Here is a 27,492-nt window from a genome sequence, read left to right as displayed (position 1 = left end):
TACGCAAAGGCCGAGTGTGACCTCACAAAGAAATCCCTAAAGAACCAGAATTAGAGGAGGCTCGCTCTTCGGAGCGTAGAGAGCAAGGCTGCCCTACTGCTGAGGTCCTGCTAAGTCACCTTTAAACACTTTCACTGGGCGGGGCTTTTCATTTAACTTTTTCATGTCTGCGCTTTTATGGTGGACCAAGTCTGACATCAGGAGTCTTTCTCAACAACTCTCTTCCTTCTTTGTTGAGCTCAGGCTGGCTGTCGTGACTAGGCTAGCCAGTTTGCTCTGGATTCCTCATGGCTGTGGCCACACATACACAGATTTAAAGCAGGATCTGAACTTCAATCTTCAGACAAAAGCTTTGTCCATTTGTTCAACCCTAGATGTCTTTGAAAGGAAAAGTCCCTTCGTTTTTAGAATTCTGCCTCAGATACTGCTGAATAAGTCAGAAGTGCTCACAGCCGAGGTGATCTGGACGAGCACACTTACCGAGCCACCACAAGCAACTGGTGGAGATCATCAGCCGTGATACTCTGAGGGTCATTTTTACGCATTTCCACAAAATCATCTTCAACTGCCTATATCAAGAGTAATAATACACCTGTAAAAGTATTCCTTCAAAACCTCCTAAGTGCATTTCAAAACAATTTCCTTACTTTTTATAGAGAAAAAGAAACATGGTCCTTGACTGAGGTAAAGTAATGGTGGGCAAATGGGGGTAAGATAGATAAAGAGAAGAAACACCAAAACTTAAGCCCCATTACAAAGTGCAGCATGGAAGACATTCTACATCCAGCCTAGCCCCGTTAGGGATGCCAAACAAGCACAGAAGCCAGCATCCGCTCCAGCGTGATGCTGCACACCTGGGATCCCAGCACTGAGGAAGCTGAGGGAGAAGCACCACAGGTTACAGGCCTGCCTGGGTCTAATACAGCAGAGTACAACGGCTGGAGTCAATGCTGTTAAATCCATGGAATTTCCAGTAACTTGGGTACCATTTATGCAAGAACACAAGTGGCTCTTGGTAAGAACGTTGAGTCTGTGACATTTGAGCTTGCTTTGTTTTCACACCCAGTGCCCACCTCAGGTGATGGCTTCGGCAGGGCTGGAGGTCCTTCACTGATGCTCTGCTCTGCAAGGCTGTCTTTACTAATCTAACTTGAAGCCTGTTACAGCTTTCTACTGTGGTTACTACTCCTATCTTGCTATATAAATGAAGCTCTAGGAACGGATTATTTATGTTTCCCTTACACAGTGCATGTGAGACCAGGTACTGGCTCCAGTTACTGGGGCTCAAGCATGCATCACTCTTGGAAAGGGGGGAGGACTGCATAAAGAACTAGTGGAGGATTTGTGAACAATGCCTCATCAAGCAGAGACCATCAATGGTAATGTTTAAAAAGAAGCAAAGAGGAAAATTCTATAAATAAAAGGTAAGGCAATAACAGCAGTGATTGTGGAAAATTTGAGCAGGCACAAAAATTAGTCAGACTTCAGATAGGTGACCAAAGGCTCTTTAGACTGAAGCAGAAAGAACAATAAGGAAAATGACTAAAGCTTCAAAGATCCGCTGTTCACCACCAAATGCACTGACGTAAGTGTGATGCTGGCCAGTGGTTGAGAGAGCATCAGGGACTAAAAAAGACGAAATCACTGGCCCCTAAAACCTTGGAGGGTGCTACAGTGGGCTGGCTTGGTGCTGCTTGTATTCTATGCTAATACTGGGTCCTCAGGATGTGGTTGCCCTAGAGTCCAAGCACACAGACCCAAGTGACTATGTGACCTTGCCCCAAGTTATTTCTGATTGGTGAATAAAGATGCCCACAGCCAATAGCTGGGCAAAAGGGGCATAGGCAGGGTTTTAGGGTTCCTGGGCCTGGGGGTCAGAGAAGAACCAGGAGGGAGAAAAGGAGGTGAATGAAGGCGAAGCCACCATGGATTAGGTGAGTCATGAAAACATGGCCCCGGGGCTGGCCATTGGAGCAGCCCAGATGAAACACAGTAATAACTCAGAGTTATCAATAGGAAAGTAGATTCTAATAGCACAGAGGCTAGATATCGGCCCAGCTCCTGTGCTATTTAAGGCTTATTATAAATATAAGGGTTGTGTGTGTCTTTTATTGGGAACTAAATGGTTAACCCAGGATTAGGAATAAAAATTTCTACAACAGGGTGGTAAAGACTTGACCAAAATAATGTACACAGTAAGACACACAGCAAACCACAGCAGGACAGACAGTAGAAACCCAGACTGACAACCCCTCTGGGTTTTGGAGGCCAGCCTGGTCTACATAATGGGATTATATCTGAGGGGTGGGGTGGGTGAGGGAAAGGAGACAGGGAGGAGGGAGGGAGGGAGAGGGGGAGAGGGAGAGGAGGGGGGGGGGGAGAGGGGGGGGGGGGGGGGGGGGGGGGGGAGGGGGAGAGAGAGAGAGAGAGAGAGAGAGAGAGAGAGAGAGAGAGAGAGAGAGATTGAGATTTGTGGCACATGCTTAGCCCTCGGTTTGAAACCCAGCATCATTCAACATCATTCCCCTCTGGTTTGAAAGACAACAGCATATCACAAAGTGATAATTAGTAAGATGATGACTAAGTGTACTGTGGATTTATGACACAGGCTAAACTGTGAAATAACACTGTGAATGGGGGATGAAGGACAGATTAGAACGGAGCACACTTTTTGTATTAATGTAGTTAAACCATCTGTCAATCCTGAGTAAAGGACATCACAAGGCTCAGAAACTAACTTGAGGTAGGAGCTAGAGGCGTGAGAAAGAGCGCTGGCTGCACTGAAAGGAGCTGGCTTGATCCCCAGTGCTGAAAATACTTCAACCACACAAAAACAACTGAAATGCAGAAAGAAAGGAGGCTGCTAAGAAAAAGGAGAGAAAATGAACTCTCTTCTAAACAAGTCCACACTGAGACTGGAGTCACCCAGTGCTAACCTGCCTAACGAGTGACTGTAGTGACTGCAGTGACTGCGTGAACCCCGGAGCATAATAGGATTTCTTGCGTGACTAGAGCTTACCTTGGTTATGTCGTCTGATAAGTTGTAATCCAGGAATCTCAGCAAGGTCAGGTAGATTCGGAACTTGTTGAGCACGGACGGCAGCACAGCTGAGAGCAGGCCGTTCATGTATTCCTCCATATTGGGTGGTATCAGCTGGGGCTGTAAGTGAATCTGGCAGTCTGCCTGGAAAGAGAAAGATCAACTGATTCCCAAGTTCCTACAACTGCCTACACTTCAGAGGAGGCAGCCCTCAGCTTGGAAGGGAATTAGGAAACACAATTTGAGGAGGGGGATATTTTTTAAATCTTAGTGTGCTCAATCTGTCTGGATCCTAAGTCATGAAACCATTGCAATGTGATTTTGGGCTTAATTCCGAGGATCCACATGAATGGAAAGAACCAACTCCTGCAAGTTGTCCTCCAACCTTTACACAGCAGCTGGTGCACACGTACCCTAACCCCAAACAATGAATGAAAAGAGGAAAACATTAAAACTATAAATTTACTACGGAACTCATGATGGCCTCCAACTTGAGACTGGCCAGGCCTCAGCTTTCACAGTACTGGTATAGAGGCATGCAACAGGCCCAAAGGGAGTCAACCCCCCCCGCCCCCAGACCTGAGGACCGAACCCAGGGCCTTGCACTTGCTAGGCAAGCGCTCTACCACTGAGCTAAATCCCCAACCCCAGGAATCAATTTTTATGCTAACTTACAGAACACTATTGAATTTGGGGGATCTGGGGAACAGGGACAGATGGACAAAGTAAGAACAGTAGTTTGGATTATTAAGGGGAATTAGTTCTACTCCTTTTTGTTTGTTTGCTTTTCAAAGACAGAGTTTCTCTGTGCAGCCCTGGCGGTCCTGTAATTCACTCAGTAAACACTGAACTCAAGAGATCTGCCTGCCTCTGTTTCCTGAGTGCTGAGATTAAAGGTGTGTGCCATCATCCCACACTTCTATTTCTAGATATGAGGGGTACCTCTGCCAGTAGCTTCTGTTAAAAATTTTTACATGGAGGTAAAATGAAACTACCAGATTCCCTTGTTCATAATAATTAGCAGCTACGATCTCCCTTTTGAAATCTATGGATGGAATCCAAAGCCCTGCACAAGATAGACAAATGTTCCACCACTGAGCTGTGCTCACTCTTGGCCAGTCCAAGCCAGCAGGAGACTCTGTCTCAAAATACAGGTTGTATGGTTCCCGAGGGTGACCCCTGGCCATGACATACATGTGCACAAATGCACCTGCACACACAAACAATATAAAGCGTAAAAGAGGACAAAGGGACAACAATAATCTTTACAGTGTAACCTCCCTCCACTTAACCCTCAGCCATCATACCGGAAGCAGTGACCTCCCCTCGGATGTGATGAGAACGTTGATGTTACATGGGAACTCCATCTGGTGGTAACTGAAGTCATAGTCCACCTTCTGCCAGGTTATGAGATTGCTCAGGGCGGCTACGTTATGAACACCTGGAGAGGGGACACCGTTACTGGCAGTGATGTGATTTTATCGATTAAGCTGAACGTCAGTAAATCTAATGTTAACTGCATGACAAACCCCACAGACAGCAGCAGGCCAACTGAAACTGTCGGGTGCCAAAGCCCACCCAGATGTAATGCCAGACACGAAGCGGGACTCTGCTGAGTCATGACTTCCTAGGCCATGGCTATAGTGAGATGGGAAAACTGCTTCTTTAGAAAGGAAAGTTGTTGGACTTTCTCAATTTACACATTTCTGAGACAGGATTTGATGAAGCCTGGGTGGCTGCCTTGAACTCTTGGTTCTCCTGCCTCTGCCTTCCAAGTGACAGGATTGCAGGTGGGTGCCACCACCCCTGGCTACAATTTCCTGATTTCATGTTCCTCCTTAGCTTACCCGGTCTTCACTATTTCCCATCTTGCGCGCGTGTGTGTGTGTGTGTGTGTGTGTGTGTGTGTGTGTGCGCGCGCGCGTGTGTGCCTCAGCGTGCTACAGTGTAACCCGCACTCTGCATGTGGAGTGATCTAACACGCTCTTGATCGACTTTTTCCCCAGAAACTATGTAAACTGTTAAGAAAGTTACCACAGGATGTACAAAACATTAAATCTCTTTACATTAATCTCTTCTGTCCTTTCTTGAGCTAATGGGCAGCCAGCAGAATGTCACAACAAAACAACTGGTGTCTAACGTGTGCTACATGCTTTAGTCACATGCATATTTAAAAAATACTTGTTAAACGTTGTTTGCCTTAGAAGTCATCACCAGATCTGGTTAAATGGAGCAAAACTGGAAGAAGACAGCAAGTATCCGTGTGCGTACCTGGCGTGTCCAATTGCCCTTGCTCCAGAAGAGTCTCATCAATGACCAGGGAGGTGTTGTTGGGCAGCTGGAGGAGGCCGCTGACCAGTCGGTTGGCTGTATAGTCTTTGTGGGGAATGAGTTTCAACTGGTTCATGTTTTCTATTGTCATCTGTAGACGGAAAGACTGAGACAGAGGCTGTAATAAGCGAGTTTCTCTATTAAAACCCCACACCCACAGGCCTGTGTTCAGAGAGAGAACGCCTGTGTTTCACATGGAATGATATCATTTCTAAAACGGAGACCGGTGGTCTCTGCAACCTTAGGAACTATCTGTGGCCACACTCCGGCCCACGCCTCTTATGGCTGCTTAGGTCCCACATTTCAGCTGACACAGTGCACGCTGGAGAGGAAGGGCAGCCAGGGATACAAAATGGTAGACAGCTGCGATAGCCCAGCATCAGACAGCCAGAAGTTAGACTTCACTAAGGGACAGGAGCTAGTAAAACGCAAAGACTGCGAGCGACGTCTAGTTGCTGAGGCAAGAACGCAGGCTCTGTCCATTAAAACAGACCATGGCTCGACTCATTACCAACACTTCAGCCCAACGTAGGGACCCTCCCCACCCTGCCTCCAGCCCCCACCACACTCAACTCCTTCTGTCTGCTCTAGACACATGGAACTCAAGCATGTTCCAGCCTTCAGGAAAGCATGCAGTAAGAGAAGAGGGAAGAGAGAGAACTAGAATTTAGAGAATTTTGTACTTAGGCTCAATTATTCTGAGAAAGGAGGGCAGTGGTTCTTTACAGATATGAATGAAATCCCAGAAGCAGAGCTTGTCAAAAAAGGTGGCTGGCAGCCCATTGGTTAAGAACACTTGTTCTTGCGTAGGGATATGGGTTCTATTCCCAGCACTTATATGGTGGCTCACAACCATCCATAAATACAGTTCCAGGGGACCCAATGTCACAGGCACCAGACATGTATGTTGTACAGACATACATGCAAGCCAGACACTCGTATACAAATTTTAAAAAGTGACCATGTGTTGGGGCTGAGGTTGGCTTTGCCACAGAACCACAAGCAGGACACATGCAATAAGCAGTAAAAGCTGAATGTTCCATTCCAGAGAGAAAAGCACTGAGAAGGGCTGGGGCCGGTGTGCTAAGAGTGACGAAAGAGCAGACAGTCAATGAAACGCAAAATAAGGAAAAGAGACCCTCTAAGCCCTTTCCTCCAATCACCCTCCCCCAGGTAAAGATGTAATCCTGGCTGCACAGCTGAGACATAGATGATCTCTGGCGCCATCCTGTGTCTGAGGGTGGTACTGCACCAGCCTCTGCTGGCATCCCTATAGGCAGGCCCATGCTGCTCCTTAGATTGCCTGTCTCTATGTAGGAGGACATGACCCCCTAGGCAGCCACCAGTTCTGCTCCAGACTGAGTCTCAGACCCTATTGGAGAGATGGGCATATGTCTTCTGCCAGTGTCTGCTATCCCATTTCCAGGGCTTCACTGTTCTGCTGAGAATATTTAAAGCACACACCAGCAATTTGATTTTATACCTCAAAACCAGGAAGTTCTGAGGACAGAGAAGCAATCTCAGGAGACATGGCCTAGGGAACCGCTAAGATCCTATTTCAGGGTCTATGAATGAGTCACGTTTACAGACAGAACAGGCTTTACCACAGAGATGTGCAAACTCCACTGACAGACAGGCTTTCAGATCATGCACGTCAGCTAAGAAACAGACCAGATAAACACAGCACCGCAGGAGCAAGTGTGGAGGCAGAACAGAAAACCTAGGGGTCTCCTGTAGGTTGATGTCTACATGCAGGTGAGGGACAGCACCAGTTAGCTCAAGGCCACGACTGGACAGTAAAATATAAGGTGGGGACAAAGCTTTTGTAAGCAGGAGAGGAGAAGGAAGGAGAGTCAAGATGGAGACAGAGGATGACCCAGATCCGGGTGGTCCTGAATTGCCAAGGGAGTTGGGATGGATTTCTGTAGGCAAATTTATCTTATCTAGGTGGGCGGTTTATATCCTTATCAATTGATTGTGAGTTTATTGTGTGGATGCATTGTGGACTGAGAATTTAACATATAAATCTGATGTTGGGTTACAGTTTGTTGAGTCTTGATTTGAAGGGGTGGTTGGGAGTTTATATCATAACTATTGGGGGCAGATGTTGGGAACGTAAACAGCAGTGGCAGAGCGTTAGAGAGGGTCAGGGGTGGAGGCTGGGAACATGAGCAGAGTCCACAGTAAGAGAGCTGCGAGATAGGCGGTCTCTGCATGAAACGGGCGTGGCAGCGACTCGCCTTGGGAACTAGATGGCAGGGAGACTGCTGCCAGGCTCAGAGTAGCCTCGGCAGTGTGGGATGGGATGGAGCTCAGCGGGTCAGACCCCTTGCTGACTGAGATGAGAATATCCTGCAGGTGCCATGTGGTCCTACGGTCCGGCTAGCGTGGGATAAAATAATCCCCCTTCTTTTTTTTTTTTTTTTTTTAACCAAAATAGTCTCCTATTAATTTAGACACTCAAGAACACGGCAAAATGCAAGACACTGTCAGTTTTACCACTATTTCCTAATGAATTACTCAACATGTCTTCAGTCTTAATTACTAATGTCAGACATTAGTGAAAGCACAGCCCACTGAATAAGAGGCTCAAAGTCCTCAGGACTCTGCTGCTTCTGCAGGGCTTGAAGTGCAGACGTGACAGGCTGTTCAGAAGGACCTGGCTTCACTTCTCAAGTCCCAAAGTGGCCAAAATTTTTAGTTATCAGAGTAAATCCGGTCCTTGAGATCCTGACACAAATGTGCGTTCCAGATGCTTCCAGATAGCAACAAGCCCTGGGGCATGGAGATGGGCCACTTTATTACCTCAGCTGAGAGAACCAGGCTCCTATGATTTAAAGCTTATTTACACTTCATAATATGCACACAAAGGAACAAACTCACACAGACCGGAAACGTAATTCTAAGGGAGTCACTGCCATTGCATTAATTTTTAGATTACAGATTTGTGCTGGGTCAATCAGTGAATGCTGGGTGCATTTTAAATTATGTCAATTGGCAGGTCTTGTCCTTTGTAAATGAGACTAGGAACATAAAGTTAATACTCAAGGTGAGTGGAAAACAATTGGGTTTGTCCCACTCATAAGCCTTCATAATATTATCTTACTGCTGGAACAAGATGTTGGATGATCCGATATAGGTGTTCCGTGAAGGTGCTGTTCTGTGGGCAACCACTCAGGTTAACTGTAAATTTTCCTAGTGGAAGTACATCTCTTCTTGTATACCTAGGAGAAGGGAAAGAACACAAAACCAAGGGTAAGATACTGAGACGCCATCATTATAAAGTTTGCAGAAGCAGAGAGATGGCTTAGTAGTTAGAGCACTGGCTGCTCTTCCACAGGACCAGGGTTCAAGTCCCAGACCCACGGAATAGCTCACAACCACCTGTAACTCCAGTTCTAGGAAGATGCCCTCTTCTGACTTCCACAGGCACTGCATGCACAGATATGCAGACAAAACAGCCATACATATAAAGTAAAAATAGACATTTTTTATCTATCAGAACGGCAGTTAAATAATAGTCACTTTGAGGAATGGGGAGAGCACCCCTTATCCAAAATGCTGAGACTTGAAGTGCTTTACAACATTTGCAGATTTACTGGCTAGGCCTGGCTGACATGAGCTGGTGGTCACTGCCTCGCCATCTCACTCGACAGTGTGCCTGTGACGCAGGCGCGGCAGACTTCCTGAGTCCCGTGCTTTTCCATGAGGATGTCTAGTCAAGCCAAGACAGAGCTCTGACGTGACCCTGAGCATCACCCGCCACCTTAGAAGCCACCAGGGGAAAGGAGATAAGATGCTTTCTACCACAGCATTTATTTAAAAAAGTACAAAATCCTAATGTTTTGGGAAATGGTTACAGTATGGCACAAATCTATAATGAGAGAACATCGGGTCATTAGAAGCTCAGGAAGAAGGCTGACTATGGTGGCATGCCCTTAATCCTAGCACCCAGGAGACAGAAGCTGAAGGATCTTGATGTAGTTCCAGGCCAGCCTGGTCTACATAGAGCATTCTAGGCCAGGACTACATAACAAACCCTATCTCAAAGAAAAAAAAAAAAGTATTGTGATAGGCTAACTAAATATTCAATCTAAAAAGCAGGTAAGGATGTGTGTGCTTCAACCACAACTGATGGGCCCACATTACAACATAAACCAAAGAATATGCTCGAGTATTAGATGGGAAAACTGTTGTTCACGTGAAAGACAATTTTCTTCCTGCTTTTCTTTTTGGGGGGGGGGGGACAAAAGACCTGCCAGGTAGTGGTGTCACACACCTTTAATCTCAGCACTCAGGAGGCAGAGGCAGGTGGATGGATCTCTGAGTTCAAGAAAAGCCTGGTCTACAGGGTGAGTTCCAAGATAGCCAGGGAACCCTGTCTCAACAAAAAAAAAAAACAAAACCAAAAACAAATCCCAAACCAACCCAAAAACCCAACATGGTGGAGTCAAAGGCTAGGCCCTAGCTGGGTGGTAGTGGTGTGCACTTGAGAGGCAGAGGCTGGAGGGGACCTGTGAGCTCGAGGTTAGCCTGGTCTACAGAGCTAAAGACCAGCAAGGCCAAACAAACAAACAAGCAAAAAACAAAATAAAAAATTGAACCAAAACAGGGTGGAAGCATTAAAGTCAATACACAAACTAAATGTACACAGAGACAGACTTCATTGCTTTATAAGCAGAGCCTGGAGAAGTATACACACATAAACAAGCAAACAGGGTACAGGGAGGAGACCGGGAGATACAACATTTGAAGTATACACAAAATAAAAAATAAAACGAGTGCAGAGAAACAAACAGTTCGTCTTACTCATCAGTCACATCCCATCTGGAGACGGAACCAAATGTGTTATGTGAAACGAAGTAAAGTGGGAAAAGGAGTCTGTGTTTGGTGCAGCATTGTAAAAACCCACTTGAAGACAAAGCTGATTTACTAAAAGACACAAACAAACATCACGGCTGTTCCCTACTTTCTCCCACACCCCAGTTCCCAGGAAGAGCGCAAACTTACACGGTGGAGATGAGATGCAATATAAGGTACTCAGCAGCCAAACTGTCTCCCAAGAGTGCGTGAGTGAGGAATCCAAGCAGCTCTGCTCTGACTGGAGACAACTCGGACATGAAATTGGACACAACTGCAGAAGGAAGGAATGGCCAATGAGAGTGTGCACACCAGCTCCGTACCAGCATCCGTATAAGAGCAGGAGGGAGCACTACAATTCTTGAGACAATGATGCCATTAGGGTGAGGCAAGATGGCTCAGAGGGTAAAGGCATTTGCCACCAAGTCTGGTGACCTAAGCTTGATCCCCAGGACCCATACAGCAGCAGGAGAGGTGGATCTTCTAAGTTTTTCTTTTACCTCCACATCTGTGCCCTGACACACGCATATTCTACTCTTCCTCAGTGGGGGGACCCTCCAGAATATGCCAGAGACCTAGGAGGTAAGAGACTCTCAGGATTTAAAGGAAGGGACCTGAGATGAAATAAATGCCCTACAGTGGGGAGAGAGAACTTGTCACCTCCAGCAGAAAGACAGGGCATCAAGTGGGATGGGGTTGGCATCCCAGTCAAAAACTCTTGACTCATAATTGTTCCTGTCTGAAAGATCTACAGGGACAAAAATGGAGAAGAGCCTGAGGAAAAGGAGGTCCAGCAACAGGCCCAAAGTAGAATCCAGCTCAAGGAGAGGCCCCAAGGCCTGATGCTATTACTAGACTATGGGATGCTCACAAAAAAGGAGCTATCGTGACGGTCCTCTGAAAGACCCAACACACAGCTGAAAGAGTCAGATGCAGATATTTACACCCAACAATGGACAGAAGCTGCTGACCCCTGTGGTAGAATTAGGGAAAAGCTGGAGGAAGCTGAGGAGGAGGGCGACCCTGTAAGGGCACCTACAGTTTCAATTAAGTTGGACCCCTGAGATCTCTCAGTCACTGGACCACCAACCAGGCAGCACACACCAGCTGAGGTGAGGCCCCCGACACATACACAGCAGAGGACTGCCAGTCTGGGTTCAGTCAGAGAAGATGCACCTAACCCTCGAGAGACTGGAGGCTCCAGGGAGAGTGGGGTTGGTCTGGTGGGGTAGGGGGTGGGATGGGGACATCCTCATGGAGACGTGAGGGGGAGAGGTTTGGGGGGTATTCGATGTGCACCAGTCAGAGGGTGAATGGGGAGAGGGGATAAAATCTGGAGTGTAAAAAAAAGATTAAATAAAATTTAAAAAAATTAGAAGTGATATAGACGTGAGAACAAAGACAATCTATACCCTTCGTCGTTTAGGTCTCATCTCCCACAGACATGATTAGAAAACTCCCTGTGCTGAGCAGGGACTGCAGTTCACACAGGGAACCTGCCATCGGTAGGCCCCAACACTCACACTGACAGGTTCTGCTCTCCTCCTTGTTAAGGCAAGTGGGTAACAATGGATTGATGTGCTGCAGCTTCTGGGCTAAAATCACGTGAATTCTTGGCACTAGTGAAGCGGGAGGGCTATGCACTCTCTGCTCTTCGGCCATGTCCGTGCATTCCATGGGGTCCAGCAGTGCAGAGGCATCCCTGGGGAGAGAGGGATACATTGGTTTAGAGATGTCAACTAGAAAAAGTGTAAAAGTAAATGCACTCTGTAGACAACTCAGAATCCTATTCGAGGGGTTCTCTGTCCCTCACTCTAAAGTGCTTTTATCACTCACACCTGCCAGGTCAGCGTACAGTGCACTGGGTTTATTCTACTGCCAAGACTGGGTGTCTGACTTACTGCCATGGATGGTGCCGTGTACATGACAGAGGATGTCACTCACAAGACCATGTCAAAGCAGATGCTCTTTGCATTCTCACCACGTAACAATACTGGGATATCTTTCTCCAAAATCCACAGGTCTTTATTATTTAGTGTGGAGACCACTCACTTTTATCTTGCTAATGGTCTTTGCTTAACTTTATTCTGATGTGATACTTCTTGAAAGTGTGAGCAAGTGATTAGAAGAGTGTGAACATTCAGGCTTGCTAATCAACAAACATGATACTCATTCTGGAGTCACTGCACAAATGACTAAAATGTGCGAAGTCTTCAACACTATACAAACTGTCAGATCTCACGAGACAAGTTCACAAATTTGCTCCCAAATCTGCCCCAGTCTGTGCCCTTCCCCTCTGAGCCAAGAGGCCTCAGTGGTCAATTAATTTACAAGGCAAACTGTTGGTTGTGATGACACACACCTTTACGACCCTAGCATTAGGGAGGCAGAGGCCAGACTGGGCTACAGAGTGAATTCCAGGCTAGCCACGGCTACACTTGAGACAACAAGAAAATATTTGCCAATATTTTGGTGTTGTGGTTGTTTCCTTTTTTTCTTTTTCTTTCTTCTGTTTATGAGATAGGGTCTCACTATGCAGTCCTGACCATCCTGGAATTCACTATGCAGAACAGGCTAGCCTTAACTCATAGGTCTGCCTGCCTACGCCTCTGGAGAGCTGATAGTTAAGGCTCATGCAACCATGCCTGGCTTTTCCCAGTATTTTTAAGTATGAAGATTATTGGGCTCTTGCTCTGTATGTAGAAAGCCGATGACAGGCCTGCTGTAAGTGAGCTGGTGGCACCTTCCTTCCCTTTGGCAAAAGGAAAGATGGAGCAAGGTCTACGTCACCACGTCTGGTCCAAACCACACAAATATACAATCCCCTCCTGAAGGAAAAAGGACTGTGATGAACATACATGGACAGCTATGTACAAACACAGGAGGGACAGCCAGAGACTAGGAAGCTGGGTCCCAGCAGTGAGAGACCAAAAGAGCTGTGGAACACACAAAGACGATTCTTGGGCACTTCTGGAATCGCTTAGTCCTGAGGCAGGGATACAGAAGAGCTGGGAAGTGAAATGTGACTACACAAATGACCTACACAAAAGGAATACCAGAATCAAAAGGGGCCATTGTGGAGGGCAGCACTCTGCATACAAAGCCTCACTCTAAAAAATGGGGTACTGGATGCCGGTGTAGACCTGTAGTCCTGGCATGCTGCAGGCAGAAGCAGGAGAACTGACACGTTTGCGGCCAGCCTGATGCACATAGTAACACGCTGTCTGAGAAGACGAAAAAGGAAAACAAAGACACTGGGCACACAGAGCTCCTAAGGATGAGGCTCTTTCTATGGTGGCACTGCTGGACAATCCTTTAAGTCCCTTCTGTGTGCACTGTAGAGCACACCAAGGGCGACAGGCGGGCAACTACAGGAGGAAGAAATTAGAACGACAGCTTGTATTGAATGTGTGTGAACTCAGGGCTTTTTCTTTTTTGAGAAGGTCCTCCTACATTACACAGCCCAGGCTCAATTTTTTTCTGCCTCAACCGTCTAAGTGCTGAGATTGTGTGCGTGCAAATTCATAGTTTCTTACAGAAAATATAGAAATAGAAGGATGGGCAGGAGAAAAGTTTGAGGGAAGAGGAGGAGCCTGGGAGAGGAGCTGCTGAGAGAACATGGAGGCTGATGTAACGATTCCACTCTGTATTTACAGGTTGTTATGAATATTTTTAAGGGATAGATGTGTACAGGGCTTTGTATGTTTAGGTGGGCAGTTATATCTTATCAATTGGATCAGAGGTTATTGTGTTGTGTTCTTTCTTGTGGAGAATTTAGTTTGGGAGAGAGTGTGGCGGCAGAGACACTGGGCCGCCATGGAGTTGGGATGTGTGTTTCCAGCAAGATATCTATCAGATATCTTGGGGCACTGCGGTGACGGACCTAGTGGGGTAAAAAACAGCTCTTTTATAATTTTACAACAACAGATGGCAAACCAGCGTGATGGGCGAGAATCCACTAGTAATCCTAAGAGTTGAAAGGTTTATTTTCTAAGTAAGAGGGGACCAGCGACATGTTGAATCACATGATGGCCCAAACGCAGGAACCTTAAACAAAGGAAAGGCCTAATAGGTTCCCTGTTATGTGATAAGTAATGGCAGCTCAGAGAGTTAGAGATTAAAAGCTCCTTTTTAAGAAAGTTGTAAAGAAAGTCTTTCAGGATACTCATATTCCTTATAGCATGGGCTCCGTGGGAATTTTGAGTTGAAATCCTAAGTTAGACAAGCTACTTCTTAAAGACAGGTGTTATCAGAAGGTGATTCAGTTTGTTTTAAGGAGAGTACAGAGATTATCCGATCACGTGGGGATTTTCATCCATGGTTCAGAACTTAGTTAGGGAAAAATTAGTCCTGACTCCAAGTAGAGTATTGTGATATTTACAAGTTATTAAGGTTAAATAAAAATCTGTGGCTCTGGGTAGACAGATTAACAGATGGATATAGTTTGGGCTAAAGTCCTAGTTTGATAAGTTGCTTATTGATATTAGAGTTGATACGTGTTTAGTTTGTTTCATGAATTAATCCGCTAAAGGCCATATGGCTCGTTGATGCCGGCTAGGGAGGGTTTGTGGTCACTTTTGATATTTACCACAACAGGAAGCTCAGATTCTCTTAACGTGGGCTCCACAGGAATTTTGGGTTAATTTCCTGATATCACAGAGTACAAAAGCCTATCAGGCTCATTGTTTAGCTTACTTCCTTTTTTAAAATTGTTTAATCTTCATAATGGGTGTGACTTTGAGTTTTATGGTTATATTATTACTCTGGGAGAGAGTGCAAGATACAAGCTTTTCTGGTTACAGAATAAGGAACACAGTATTTTGGAAGAAAGATTTTTGTGTTTTTAAAGAAAGTCTTTGTGTTTTTAAAAAGTGTGATTAGGCTCTGGAAACCTTACAGAGTCATACTGATCAGAATTGAGAGAGGGAGACCGCCTGAAAAACTAGATTTAGGAGAATTAAACAAAAGGATATCTGGATTCTAAACTTTTGTCTTGAGAGTTGTATTTTGCGGAGTGTGCCTACTTGGATTCCTGGTCTCAAGCTCTTTCAGCTGGGTCCAGTCAGGACACATCCGCTACAGCATTTGCTTCATTCTTCCTACCTCCTACCCCCAAGGATATCTCAATGCCCATGTACAGCTTGAAGAAGTTATAGAAGAGTTGTTGCCCCAATTCCCTAGACTCTTGGGGGACTGAAAGTGGTTATTCTAAGGTTGTTTTATGAGAAATCTAGAAATGGTTGTAACTTAACAGGGAGGAATTAGCTAGATTGAGTTGTACAGTCATAATCTCATTTGGTAACTAAGCTAAAATCATATCTTTGCTTTGGTATAGAATTTATTTGTTAAAAAAATTTAAAAGTACAAGGTTTAGAGCCAGTCCTTCTATTGATGTCATTACAAACTTCTGAGTTGATTACACCTGTGAGGTAAGGGCCAAATAGCAAATTCCTGGCTCTGAGTTTCTGACAGTACTTTCAAGGTAAAATTTAAGATATAAAGACAACAGTCCAGATTACCTTATATAGATAGATGATTTTCAAAACTGTCAGAAATTCACAAAATATGAGATATAAAGTTATTTATCTTTTGTTGAGACATGTCTGCTCCTGACAGGACCCCTTCTTAGATTCTAAGAAGAAATTGAGTATCAATGGAGTTGCTCCAATTGTGGTGAGACAGCCACTAGGCAAAAATTGCTTCAATTCATCTACAGACAAAATACTGTCCAGAAAAGGACAGTATTATGTAAAATAGCTGACTGATAAGCTCTGCCAAGACAGGGTGATCAGCCCTTCAAAAATCTGCATTACAAAGGTCTGTTAGATAATCCTGTGCCAGAAGGCTGAAGACTGATGCTCCAACATTTCGAGGAATAGGGGACTGTCCAGGTGATCAGTGGTCTCTATACATTGGCTAAGTTTGGAAGCTATGTTTTACGCTTCTTGTATTTTCAGGTAATATTAATCGTTCTCAGATTTCTGACGGGGTTGAAGACTGATTATAGTCCCATAGCCTATTAGGCTGTTAAACTTTGAAAATACATATTTTATTAGATAGTTATCAGATAGTATACAAGCTAGCCAGGATATAACAGATTTTAAACCTTCCTTAAGCTGGAATGGATAACTAAATATTCTGTTTAACTGGTAAAGTGTTGGACTGGGTATTAGACATATTTTATGCTTTTAATTATAAAATGATAATAGTTGTACTCAACTTATATTTGAGAGAAAAGTTTTTTTTTTTAATTAGACAAAAAGGGTGAAATGTAGGATGATGTCATACAGGTGAGGCAGGTATAAGATAGAATGAGGCCTGTCACTGGACGAGAAGGAAGGATGGGCAGGAGAAAAGTCTGAGGGAGGAGGAGGAGACTGGAGGAGACTGGGAGAGGAGCTGCTGAGAGAACATGGATGTAAAGATTCCACTCTGTGTATTTACAGGTTGTTATGAATATTTTTAAGGGATGGATGTGTATAGGGCTTTGTATGTTTAGGTGGGCAATTATATCTTATCAATTGGATCAGAGGTTATTGTGTTCTTTCTTTCTTTTCTTTTTTTTTTTTTTTTAGATTTATTCATTTATTATATATAAGTACACTGTAGCTGTCTTCAGATACACCAGAAGAGAGCATCGGATCCCATTACAGATGGTTGTGAGCCACCATGTGGTTGCTGGGAATTGAACTCAGGACCTCTGGAAGAGTAGTCGGGTGCTCTTAACCACTGAGCCATCTCTCCAGCCCGTGTTGTATTCTTTCTTGTAGAGAATTTAGTTTGGGAGAGTGTGTGGCGGCAGAGACACTGGGCCGCCATGGAGTTGGGATGTGTGTTTCCAGCAAGATATCTATCAGATATCTTGGGGCACTGCGGTGATGGACCTAGCGGGGTAGAAAACAGCCCTTTTATAACAACAGCAACTGGTAAATCGGAAGACAGGAGGGGAAATTCTTCATAACTATCTGCCACTGTTCTAAAATTATATCCAGTGAAAAAGTAACAAGAGAAAAACCTACCAAACAACTCACCTTTCTTCACTATTCAGTATGCTCAGGATAGGGTCCACAGAGAGCACACCATACAACTCAAGAACATCGTTGACTTTGAAGCAATCCCAATCTTCGTAGACCTGACGAGAACACAAAACCAGGTTAACCTTGAATGACCTACCAAGAGCAGTCACGTCCTTGCTAGCTAGACAACTCAATCAGCAAGCACATGAACAACCACACTCCCACAGAGACTGGCGGACAGTCAAAAGCTAAACTAGAGCCAGGTATGTCTGTCTACAGGGTCTACCTGGCTGGTCTGATACTTCCTGTGTGGCCCACACTGACCTGGGCTCAAAGCGATCCTCAGGCCTCTGCCTCCCAAGTGCTAGAACTGCTGGTACAAGACACCACAATTAGTTTAACTTATTTTCTTGCTTCAGTCACACCACTGTAGCTCAGGCTAGCCTTGGATTCTTAACCTTCCTATCCCAGCCTCTAGAATGGTGGGATTATGGGCATATAATGCCACACTCAATATTTCATTTTAAAACAACCGAGAATTGGGTTTTGAAAAGAAATATAAGACAGCAGAAATAAAACATTAAGTTAGAAATGACACAGAAAGGAAGTGGACATGAATGTAAAAGCTGTTCCACTTCTGAATATGACCTTTCCCCTCTGGCTATTAGTGACTGATGTAAGAGGGCCCAGCTATTGTGAGTTGGACCATCCCTAGGCTGGTGGGTCTAGGTTCGCTAAGAAAGGAGACTGAGCAAGCCTTAAGGAGCAAGCCAGTAAGCAGCATCCCTCTGCATCAGCTTTTTGCTTCCAGGTTTCTGCCCCACTTAAGTTCCTATCCCAACTTCCTTTGATGATGAACTAATGTGGAAGTATAAGCTAAATAAACCCTTTGCACCCCAACTTGTTTGGTCCTGGTGTTTCATCAAAGCAATAGTAACCCTGATTAAGACTTGGGGTCTCACCATGCAGCTAAGGCTGGGTTTGAACTCTTTATTCCCTGAGCACTTGGACTATAAGCATATGCCACCACACTAAGTTCCTGACTGGCTGATTCTTTAAGAATGTTGTAACCAGGGTTGGGGATTTAGCTCAGTGGTAGAGCCGGCCAGGAAGCGCCAAGGCCCTGGGTTCGGTCCCCAGCTCCGAAAAAAAAAAAAAAAGAACCAAAAAAAAAAGAATGTTGTAAACCAAAAATAAGGAGCCCTAACAGATGGTTGCAGCCCAACCGCTGGAATGCCACGCATGTTATTCACAACTCGGAGGAACTTGCAAGTGTGCCTAAGGACCCTGAAAGTGACACCCTGAAAGATCTACATGGGGATCAGTGTCAAGGAGAACCTTTTCTGATGGAAATGTGACAGTAAAAATATATGGTCAGAAAGATGTATTGCTGTCTTAAAGATGGAGAAGCCACAAGCCAAGGAATGCAGGCAGCCTCCTAAAGCTGGATGAGGCGAAAGGCCAAACAAGCCATACCCTGTCCTCCCTACCATTCTTCTAGAGCCTCTGGAATCAGCACACCTCAGATACCCTGATTTTAACAGTTCTCATGCCAAACTTAGGGCCTAAGCCTGAAAAATAACTTATCGTTGTAAATTTCTAAATCTGAAATGATTTGTTATTGTGGCAAAACAAAATTCAGGCAAAGGCTGAGGCTTTTCTAGTGCTGTATTTCTGAGACAGTAACCTCTGTGGATAGAGCTAGGAAAGGCTGTACCTTAACGAGGCAGGCAGGGCCCTTTTCTCCTGGCAGAGGAAAGTTCAGATCAAATGGGGAAGAGAGGTTCAAGGAGTTCAGCTGCTGCCCAGAGGAAGCTTCAGTCTCTAAGCGTTTTGGCTCTCCACGCCAGTGAAGGCCCCCGAGGCCTCCTAGATTAAACAGTAGTGCATGCAGTCACTTCTAAGCCCAAAGAAAAGAACATTCCAAAAGAGCTTTCCAAGTTTGACATAAATCATGTTTATGAGTCTGAAAAGGTCAATGTCCAGTTAATAATATTGTTTGACATACCAGAACAAAAATAGATACACACCTAAAATATTTAATTCCTCCATTAGGAAATGGCAACAAACTACTCCACTATTCCACCAAACATAATGGAGGTATTTTGTGTTGTCTTCGCCCCACCCTCCACCCCTCCCCAGAGCTGAGGACCAAACCCAGGGCCTTGTGCTTCCTAGTGCTCTACCACTGAGCTAAATCCCCAACCCCAGTATTTTGTTTCTTTTGAGACAGGGTCTCACTCTGTAGTACAAGCTGGCACTGAGCTCCGGGTCACCCTCTGTCTTAATCCTCAGTATTAGGCTCGTAGATGTTAAGTCACGATGCCTAACACACATAAGTACTTTTAAAAGTTCATTTCATCCTATCCAGCTATGACACTTATGAACCCAATCAACCGTCAGGACAGCACACTAACCCAAAGGGTTCTGTAGTGGCACACGTAACCTGTAGCTCTCTAATTGGACTTAAGGCTCACTCAACAAGAGGCAGCCATGGCCAGTACTGGGAACATCGCTAACTGCTCAGTGTCAGTGAAGCCGTGATTATTGGAAGAGAATCCATAACTACTACTTTACTAACAGTATGATCCCCAACAGCAGTCTCTGAGTTATCCTTACACAGGTAAGTGTGCTCTCAACCTGCATCTAGGAAACCTCTCTCTGTGTCACCCATCACCCTGATGTCCAGTACATCAGGACCTGTACTGGATCCTGACATGGTGCTGCACCTGCTAGCCCAGCACTCAGGGAAGCACAGGCAGGTGGTTCATTTCGAGTTGGGGCCAGCCTGACCACAAAGTGAAAAAGAACTCAGCTATACCTGGCAAAAATCGCACCATCCTGCAATTTTGCATATTTTCTTGCTATTTTGAACTTGCAAAAATTCAATAGAAATACCATGATTCCAAAAAAGAAAGCAAGAAAAGGATGTTTTCAGGTGAGTCGTTTTTTAGGGTAAGTATGACTTACATGCTTCTTATTGTTCAAGAGTCAGGACAACGACTATCAATTATGAAGATAGGAAAAGATCTCTTTTCCAGACGGCCACTCAAGACTAACAGCATCTATCTGAGCAGCTTTCCAAAGAGTACTCACTGGAAAATGCTCAAAAGTGTCTGCACCCACCCCAGCTGTTGCCCTTGGAATCAGAGCCTCATTCACAAGGCCAAAGTTCTACTACTGAGCTTCACCATGACCAACACCAACCAGTTATGAGGAAGGTGAAATGAGGTTATCATGCCATGTCAGTTTCCAGATCCAGAACAATCCTAGAAACAAACCTTGCTGTCTGGAGGAAGCTGGGAGTGCACATTACCTGCTTGCCGGGCACCTGAATGTTGGTCTTTCTGTTTATTGGGCTGCAGGTCCATATCTTCATCATCTTCATAACTCCTCTTGTGTCTACTGGGAGTGTAAGAAGTCGAAGGACTGACTCGAGCTTGGTTTGCATTGACATAGGCGTTAAATGAAAGGTTAAGAGAAAAAAAAATCACCTTGAACCAAATCGTCCTAAATTAGGATAATTGCAGGGTTATAAATCACCAATCTGACAATTCAGTTAAAAAGAGGAGTATGTTTTTAAGATTTATTTTTGTTTTATGTTTATGAATGTTTTGCCTAGAAGTACATTTGTGTACCACATACAGGTATTACCTTGGAGGCCAGGAGTGGGTGTCATTTTCTCTGGACCTGGAACTGCAGACCATTTTGAGCAGTCATGTGGATACTGGAAACTAAACCTAGGTCTCTGCAACAGCAACCAGTATTCTTAATAGCTAAGTTGTCTCTTCAGCTCCTATAATATTTTTGAAAGAAGGCTAGACTTCCGGGTTTGGTCACTGTCTTAGTTTGGGTTTTATTGCTGTGAAGAGACACCATGGCCAAGGCAACAAGAGCTACATTTAACTGGGGCTGGCTTACAGTTTCAGAGTTCAGTCCACTATCATGAAGGCAGGAAGCATGGCAGCATCCGGGCAGACACGGTGCTGGAGAAGGAGATGAGAGGTCTACATCTTGATCCAAAGGCAGCAGACTATTCCACACTGGGCATAGCTTAAACATGGCAGACCTCAAAGCTTGCCCCGACAGTGACATTCTTACTCTAGCAAACAAGACAACACCTATTCCAACAGGGTCATACTTCCTACTTGTGCCATTCCCTATTCAAATACCTGAGTCTATGGAGGCCATACCTGTTCAGAGCACAGTTATGAATGTAAGAGTTTATTCCGTGCCCCACCTGAACAAAGCTGCACAGATGAGGCAAACGTCTATAGGCACTGACTCACAGTGACGATAGGTGATGATCCTTGAATAAGGAGATGGAACCCAAGGAGACCTCACATCCTTCTGGTTGCAGCAGGCCCCTTTAAACTTTAGCAAGTATGAATAGAGGCCCATCTCTTGCTGACCGGAGAAAACCGAGCCCATAGAGCTCAGGGCTATAGAAGAGACTGCAATTTGCAGAAGGATATCCAGAAGGAAGAACCATATGTGGACAGAAGATTAACACCTCAAGTTCTGTCGCTCCTGCCGGCCTAGCAGATCTTAAACGGAGCCTGTGCATGGACAGGAAGAACACCCGGGCATCAAGAGCTAAACATAGCCCGTTTTGTTGTTTAGGAGCCATGCCTTTGGGAACAGGAGTAATTATGTAATCTTGATAAATTTTCAAAACACTCCTTGATAAGAGCAACAGGATCCAACATACCAACTGCCAAAACCAAATTCTGAAGACAGAAAATTCAATTTCCTACTACAATGTTGCTTTAGCAGATAGTAAAACAATTAAGTGAAGAAACAGAAAAATTGACCTATTATCAGATTTAAAAATCAATACAAACAAGCCCCGAGATAACAGACTCTGGAATTAGTGGGTAGGAATTGAAGACACAAAGTTAACTGGCAATACTGAGGATGACAGAGCTGAAGATGTAGTCCGGTGGCAGAATGGCTGCCTAGCATGCACAAAGCCCTTAATCCCAGCAGGCAGCATAAACCACCTGTGGGCGCACGCCTGCGACTCCTGCAGCTCTGCAGGTGAAAGTAGGATGAGGCTAGGCTACGATCTCAACAACAGAAAGAGGATGAGGAAAACAGCTGAGGAATACTAGAGAGAAGCAAACTGAAAAGAAATCCAGATGGACAACCAGGTCTGAAAAAAAAGACAGAAAACGTAGGGAAATAAATAAAGACCCACAAATCTCTCTGCTGACCCTACCCCCCCCACACACACCACACACACACACACACACACACACACACACACACACACACACACACACACACACACACACACACGAGAAGTTTGTTAATAGATTAGGGATGAAGAAAAGAAACTCAGTGAAATTGAACACAGATCAACACTAACCATTGAGCACAGCCTAGGCTATAAAAAGAAAAGATCACATTCCAAAAAAGGGCTGGGCAGACAGCTCGGTCACTAAAGTGCTGGCCTCCTAAAAGCATGCATGAACAAACAACAAACCACAACCCCAGCTGGGCACACACACACTCAGCAGGGTTCAGACTGTGTTTTACATACTGAGATTGGGACAGAAAAAATAGTTGAAAAAAACGACGAGAATTGTTTCTGGAAAATATCCATGACTGGAAGGTTCAACAAAACCCAATTAAGAAAAGTAGATTTCAAAAGAAAAGGGCAGAGGGACACCCCTAAGCCCGAAATCCACACCCAGGGACACCACAGTAAAAGGCTGAAAGCAAGAGAAAGAATATTTCAGAAGTAGCAGAAGAGTACAAAGGTCATATTATGTAAGAGGAAGAAGACTGATAGCTAACCTTTCATCAGAGAGGAATGGAGGCAGAGACAATGGCACTGTATCATTACCACACTAGCAAAGAGGAATATATGTCAATCACCAACTCTACATCTAGTGGAAATGTCATTCAAAAATGAAGCTGAAGGAGACTTTCAGTTGAACTTTCATGAAGGAATTCACCAACCTAAGACCTGTTCTTTTGTGGGGGGGGATATTTAAGGGAAATCATTTCGCATAAACACAAAGAACAAAGAGAACTGGAGATAGTGAATAAAGTGTAAGTGATGTGGGTTCTCCCTTGGTTTACGGAGAAGACAAGTGACAGTGAAAGCACACAAGGGTCCAGAATTAGCTCAGCAGTCAAGAGCCAGAGGGCCAGAGTTCAGTTCCTAGGACTTACAAGTACCTGCAACACGAGGTTCAGAGTAGCCCATGCCCTTCTTCTAGATCTATCTTAAAGTAAAGAAACAAACAGATCAATTGATTGACTGGTTAAATAGAGCTAGAAAGATAGCGGGCTCCGTGGCTAAGAGCACTGGCTTCATAAGGGCCTTAATTCCATCCCAGGCACCCAGAGAGAGGTAATAACAGTTTTAAATCCAACTCCAGCCCCAAGGGATCTAATACTCTCTCTAGCCTCCAAGGGCATCAGACATACCCTTGGCGCACAGGCATACATTCAGTCAAAAACAACAACATATACATAAACAAATAAATACGAATAACACAGGCTCTATGTATAGTTTACATACAAATGAAATACATGATGCCAGTAACATAAAGAAGGGAGGGAGAATGACAGTGCTGAGACAATCAGAGATCAAAGAGATCACAGGAAGGACAGAAACCAAAGCGGTGGTTAGAGAGAGATTTGCTGCTCTAATGTTAAGAGAAGAATGTATGTATCTTAACTGCCAATACGAGAAAATCTGAAATCAATAACTGAATGTCTCGCTAAAAAAAAAAACCCAGAAATACCAAACTCTGAAAATGTAGGTCAGGGGCAGAGTGCTTACCTAGCTAGCATGCAAAAGGACTGGGTTTAAACCTGAGCTCTGTAAAAAGAAAAAGGTGGAAAAGCTAAACCCAGACAAAGTAAAATAAAAGGAAGCAGAGAACAGTAGACAGGGCATGTGACAAACTCCTGGCAACAGATCAAGGCAGGGAAACAAAGTAAAGGAGCAAAGCTAGAGAACCCACCCCACTGAAGGGGATGGGATACTATGAAAAAGGGTTAAAGGTCAAAGCTTGGCCAGGCTGGGGGGTACCTGTCATCCCAGCATCTGGAGGAGGATCTGACCTGACGCTGCATGAGCCATATGAGACCTCACATAAAATACAACCACTGCCAAAACCAAACCAACCAACCACTGCCAAAACCAACCAACCACTGCCAAAACCAAGCCAACCAACAAATCACTGCCAAAACCAAACCAACCAACCAATCACTGCCAAAACCAAACCAACCAACCAATCACTGCCAAAACCAAACCAACCAACCAATCACTGCCAAAACCAAACCAACCAACCACTGCCAAAAACCAACCAACCAACCACTGCCAAAACCAAACCAACCAACCAACCACTGCCAAAACCAAACCAACCAACCAACCACTGCCAAAAACCAACCAACCAACCACTGCCAAAACCAAACCAATCAACCAATCACTGCCAAAACCAAACCAACCAACCACTGCCAAAACTCAAGTTTCAACTAAATGACTGAAACAAGTTTTCAAAGACTCATGACTGGAGCTGAAGAGATGGCTCAGTGGTTAAGAACAATGGCTGCTCTTGTAGAGGATCCAGGTTCTGTTCCCAGCACCCATATAAACCACTGTAACTCCAGTTCAAAAGGATGTGAAACCCTCTTTCAGCTTCCCCATAAGCTCCTCTGAGCATGTAGTGTCCATGAGAACGAACACACACACACACACACACACACACACACACACACACACACACACATACACACTTTAAAAACTAGTCTTTAAAAAACTGAGAATGTGGGGCTGGATATAGCTCAGCAGTCAAGAGAACCTGTTCCAGAGGACCTGAGTTCAACTCCCGGAACCCACATGGCAGTTCACATCTGTTTGTACCTCCAGTTCTAGGGCTTCTTTTTTTTGGTTTTTTTTTTTTTTTTTTTTTTTTTTTTTCGAGCTGGGGACCCGGTCAGGGCCTTGGCGCTTTTGCTAGGCAAGCGCTCTACCACTGAGCTAAATCCCCAACCCAGTTCTAGGGCTTCTGATGTCCTCACTAGTCGGACATGCAGGCAAAACACCAATGCACATAAACAATAAAAATTATATATAAAAACCATTCTAATCTGAAACTGTACTTGTTTATCATTGTGATACTATTTAACTACCTATAAATCTATCTCAACCTACTTTAACAATATTTTGCTACAGGGATATATCATAATTTAGGTATTGCTCTCTGATTACTATGTCTTACTAAAAACATACTTATATATGGATACATTTCCCTAGCTAATGCTGCCAAGGTAAAAAAAAACTACAAATCTAAAACGTAAATTTTAATCCTCTAAATTTAAAAAAAAAAAAAAAAAAAAGAGCCACGCAGCAGACAGTAAGGTTCACATAAAGGATATCTCTTTGACCCACGAAGATTCCCCAGGCACTGGGACGCAGTAAAAGGTCTGTCTTTCCGAAGTGGTCGACCGTGGAGAGTTTAAGTCAAGTTCTTGTTGAGGCTGTAATATTCAGAAAAATAATTTTAAATTTTTGTTAAAAAACCCATTTTCACATTATAAAATCATAATAAATGTTACCTCAAGTTAATGCAAATAATGAGCAATTAAGTAAAGAAGCATCTCCTAACGTAGCTCTGGCTAAAACGAAACTTGCGATCCTCCTGTCTCAGACTCCCAAATACTGGGAAGCATCGTAAGGCACATGCTGCCACCATGACACACTCTGCTTCCAAAACTACCTTCTTTTCTCCCTTTGTTATTTTTGGGGGATAAAGGGAGGAAGTTGTCTCACCCTGTAGCTCTAATGTTTGGCAATCCTCCTGCAGCAGCCTCTCTGGGGTTATAAAAATAAGCCACTGCATCCAGCTTACTTCCCCCACCAGCTTACTTCCCCCACCAGCTTACTTCCCCCACCAGCTTACTTCCCCCCACCAGCTTACTTCCCCCCACCAGCTTACTTCCCCCACCTTTCTGAGTGTACATGCCAAGGCTTACACATGCAAGTGCAAGGACACAGCAGGAGCTGTGCTCTCCTTCTACCGAGTGGGTTTCAGGGACTGAACTTAGGTCATCGGGCTTGGCAGCAGTTACTCTTATCCACCGAGTCATCTCATCAGTCCCCAAGCTACCATTAAAAACAACAAAGCCCTGCCTGCCAATGGTGGCATCACACACCTTCAACCCTAGCATGTGGGAGGGAGGGGCAGGTGGGTCACTAATTCTGAGGCCAGCCTGGTCTACAGAGTGAGTTCCACAATAGCTAGGGCTACATAGAGAAGCCCTGTCTCAAAAAAACCAAACCAACCAACCAACCAACCCAACCAAACCAACCAACCAACCCAACCAACCAAACCAAACCAAACCAACCCAACCAACCAACCCAACTAACCAACCCAACCAACCAACCAAACCAACCTAACCAACCAAACCAAACCAACCAACCAACCCAACCAACCCACCAAACCCAACCAACCAAACCAACCCAACCAACCAAACCAAACCAACCAACCAACCCAACTAACCAACCCAACCAACCAACCAAACCACCCCAACCAACCAACCCAACCAACCAACCCAACCAACCAAACCAACCAACCAAACCAACCAGTCCTTCATGTTAACACACACATAAAATCACCAACTTCATTACATCATTTTCATACATGTAACATGTACTTTATTCCTATTTAAGCTGGAAAATGATTTTTTTGTTGTTTTTGAAACAAGGTCTGATGTATACCAGGCTGGCTTCAAACTCACCATGTACTGAGGATGACCTTGAACGTCTGATCCACTTCCCAAGCACTGAGATTGAACCCAATGCCTCATGCATGCTAGGCAAGCGTGTTATATTCTCCACCTTCAAACTCTATTTCTTGCCTATTTTTCCCCTCTAGGAGCAAGGTTCCTTTCATTGGAATGGGGCTTTCATTTAAGATTTTTTTGGTTTTGCTTTTTTTTGGGACAAGGTTTCTCTGTGTGGTCTTGCCTGTGCTACAATTCACTTTGTAGACCAGGCTGGCCTCAAATCCTGCCCGTCTCTGCCTCCCAAGTACTGGAATTAAAAGCATGTACCACCACCATCCCACTCAAGAATTTTTTTTTTTTGCAGACACACAAACTGTCTCTGAGCCCACGGCAGTGTTATGTCAAGATTACCAACTTGTAATTTATGCTACTGTACAGGGAGGAGGAAACCTTAAATAGTAATATAGTCACCAATGCATTAGAACGTTTTAAAGA

At 44.6% G+C, this 27,492-nt stretch overlaps 1 protein-coding gene across 1 annotated transcript in view; it reads right to left on the bottom strand.

Moving 5' to 3' along the window:
- Mcmbp (minichromosome maintenance complex binding protein) overlaps nucleotides 1-27,492 on the bottom strand; it is a 46,030-nt gene that overhangs the window by 978 nt on the left and 17,560 nt on the right. The window contains exons 5-15 of the mRNA XM_032892483.1: nucleotides 25,648-25,749; nucleotides 20,564-20,708; nucleotides 18,965-19,116; nucleotides 17,263-17,363; nucleotides 11,755-11,933; nucleotides 10,382-10,505; nucleotides 8,478-8,595; nucleotides 5,312-5,477; nucleotides 4,348-4,481; nucleotides 3,020-3,184; nucleotides 481-569 (exon numbers count right to left, since the gene is read on the bottom strand). Of these exons, the coding sequence (XP_032748374.1) occupies nucleotides 481-569; nucleotides 3,020-3,184; nucleotides 4,348-4,481; nucleotides 5,312-5,477; nucleotides 8,478-8,595; nucleotides 10,382-10,505; nucleotides 11,755-11,933; nucleotides 17,263-17,363; nucleotides 18,965-19,116; nucleotides 20,564-20,708; nucleotides 25,648-25,749 (1,475 nt within the window). The remainder of the gene's footprint in view (nucleotides 1-480; nucleotides 570-3,019; nucleotides 3,185-4,347; nucleotides 4,482-5,311; nucleotides 5,478-8,477; nucleotides 8,596-10,381; nucleotides 10,506-11,754; nucleotides 11,934-17,262; nucleotides 17,364-18,964; nucleotides 19,117-20,563; nucleotides 20,709-25,647; nucleotides 25,750-27,492) is intronic.

The sequence above is a fragment of the Rattus rattus genome, chromosome 2 (assembly GCF_011064425.1).
Source record: "Rattus rattus isolate New Zealand chromosome 2, Rrattus_CSIRO_v1, whole genome shotgun sequence".
In the NCBI taxonomy this organism is placed as follows: Eukaryota; Metazoa; Chordata; class Mammalia; order Rodentia; family Muridae; genus Rattus; species Rattus rattus.
This window is presented reverse-complemented; position numbering and strand designations above follow the sequence as displayed.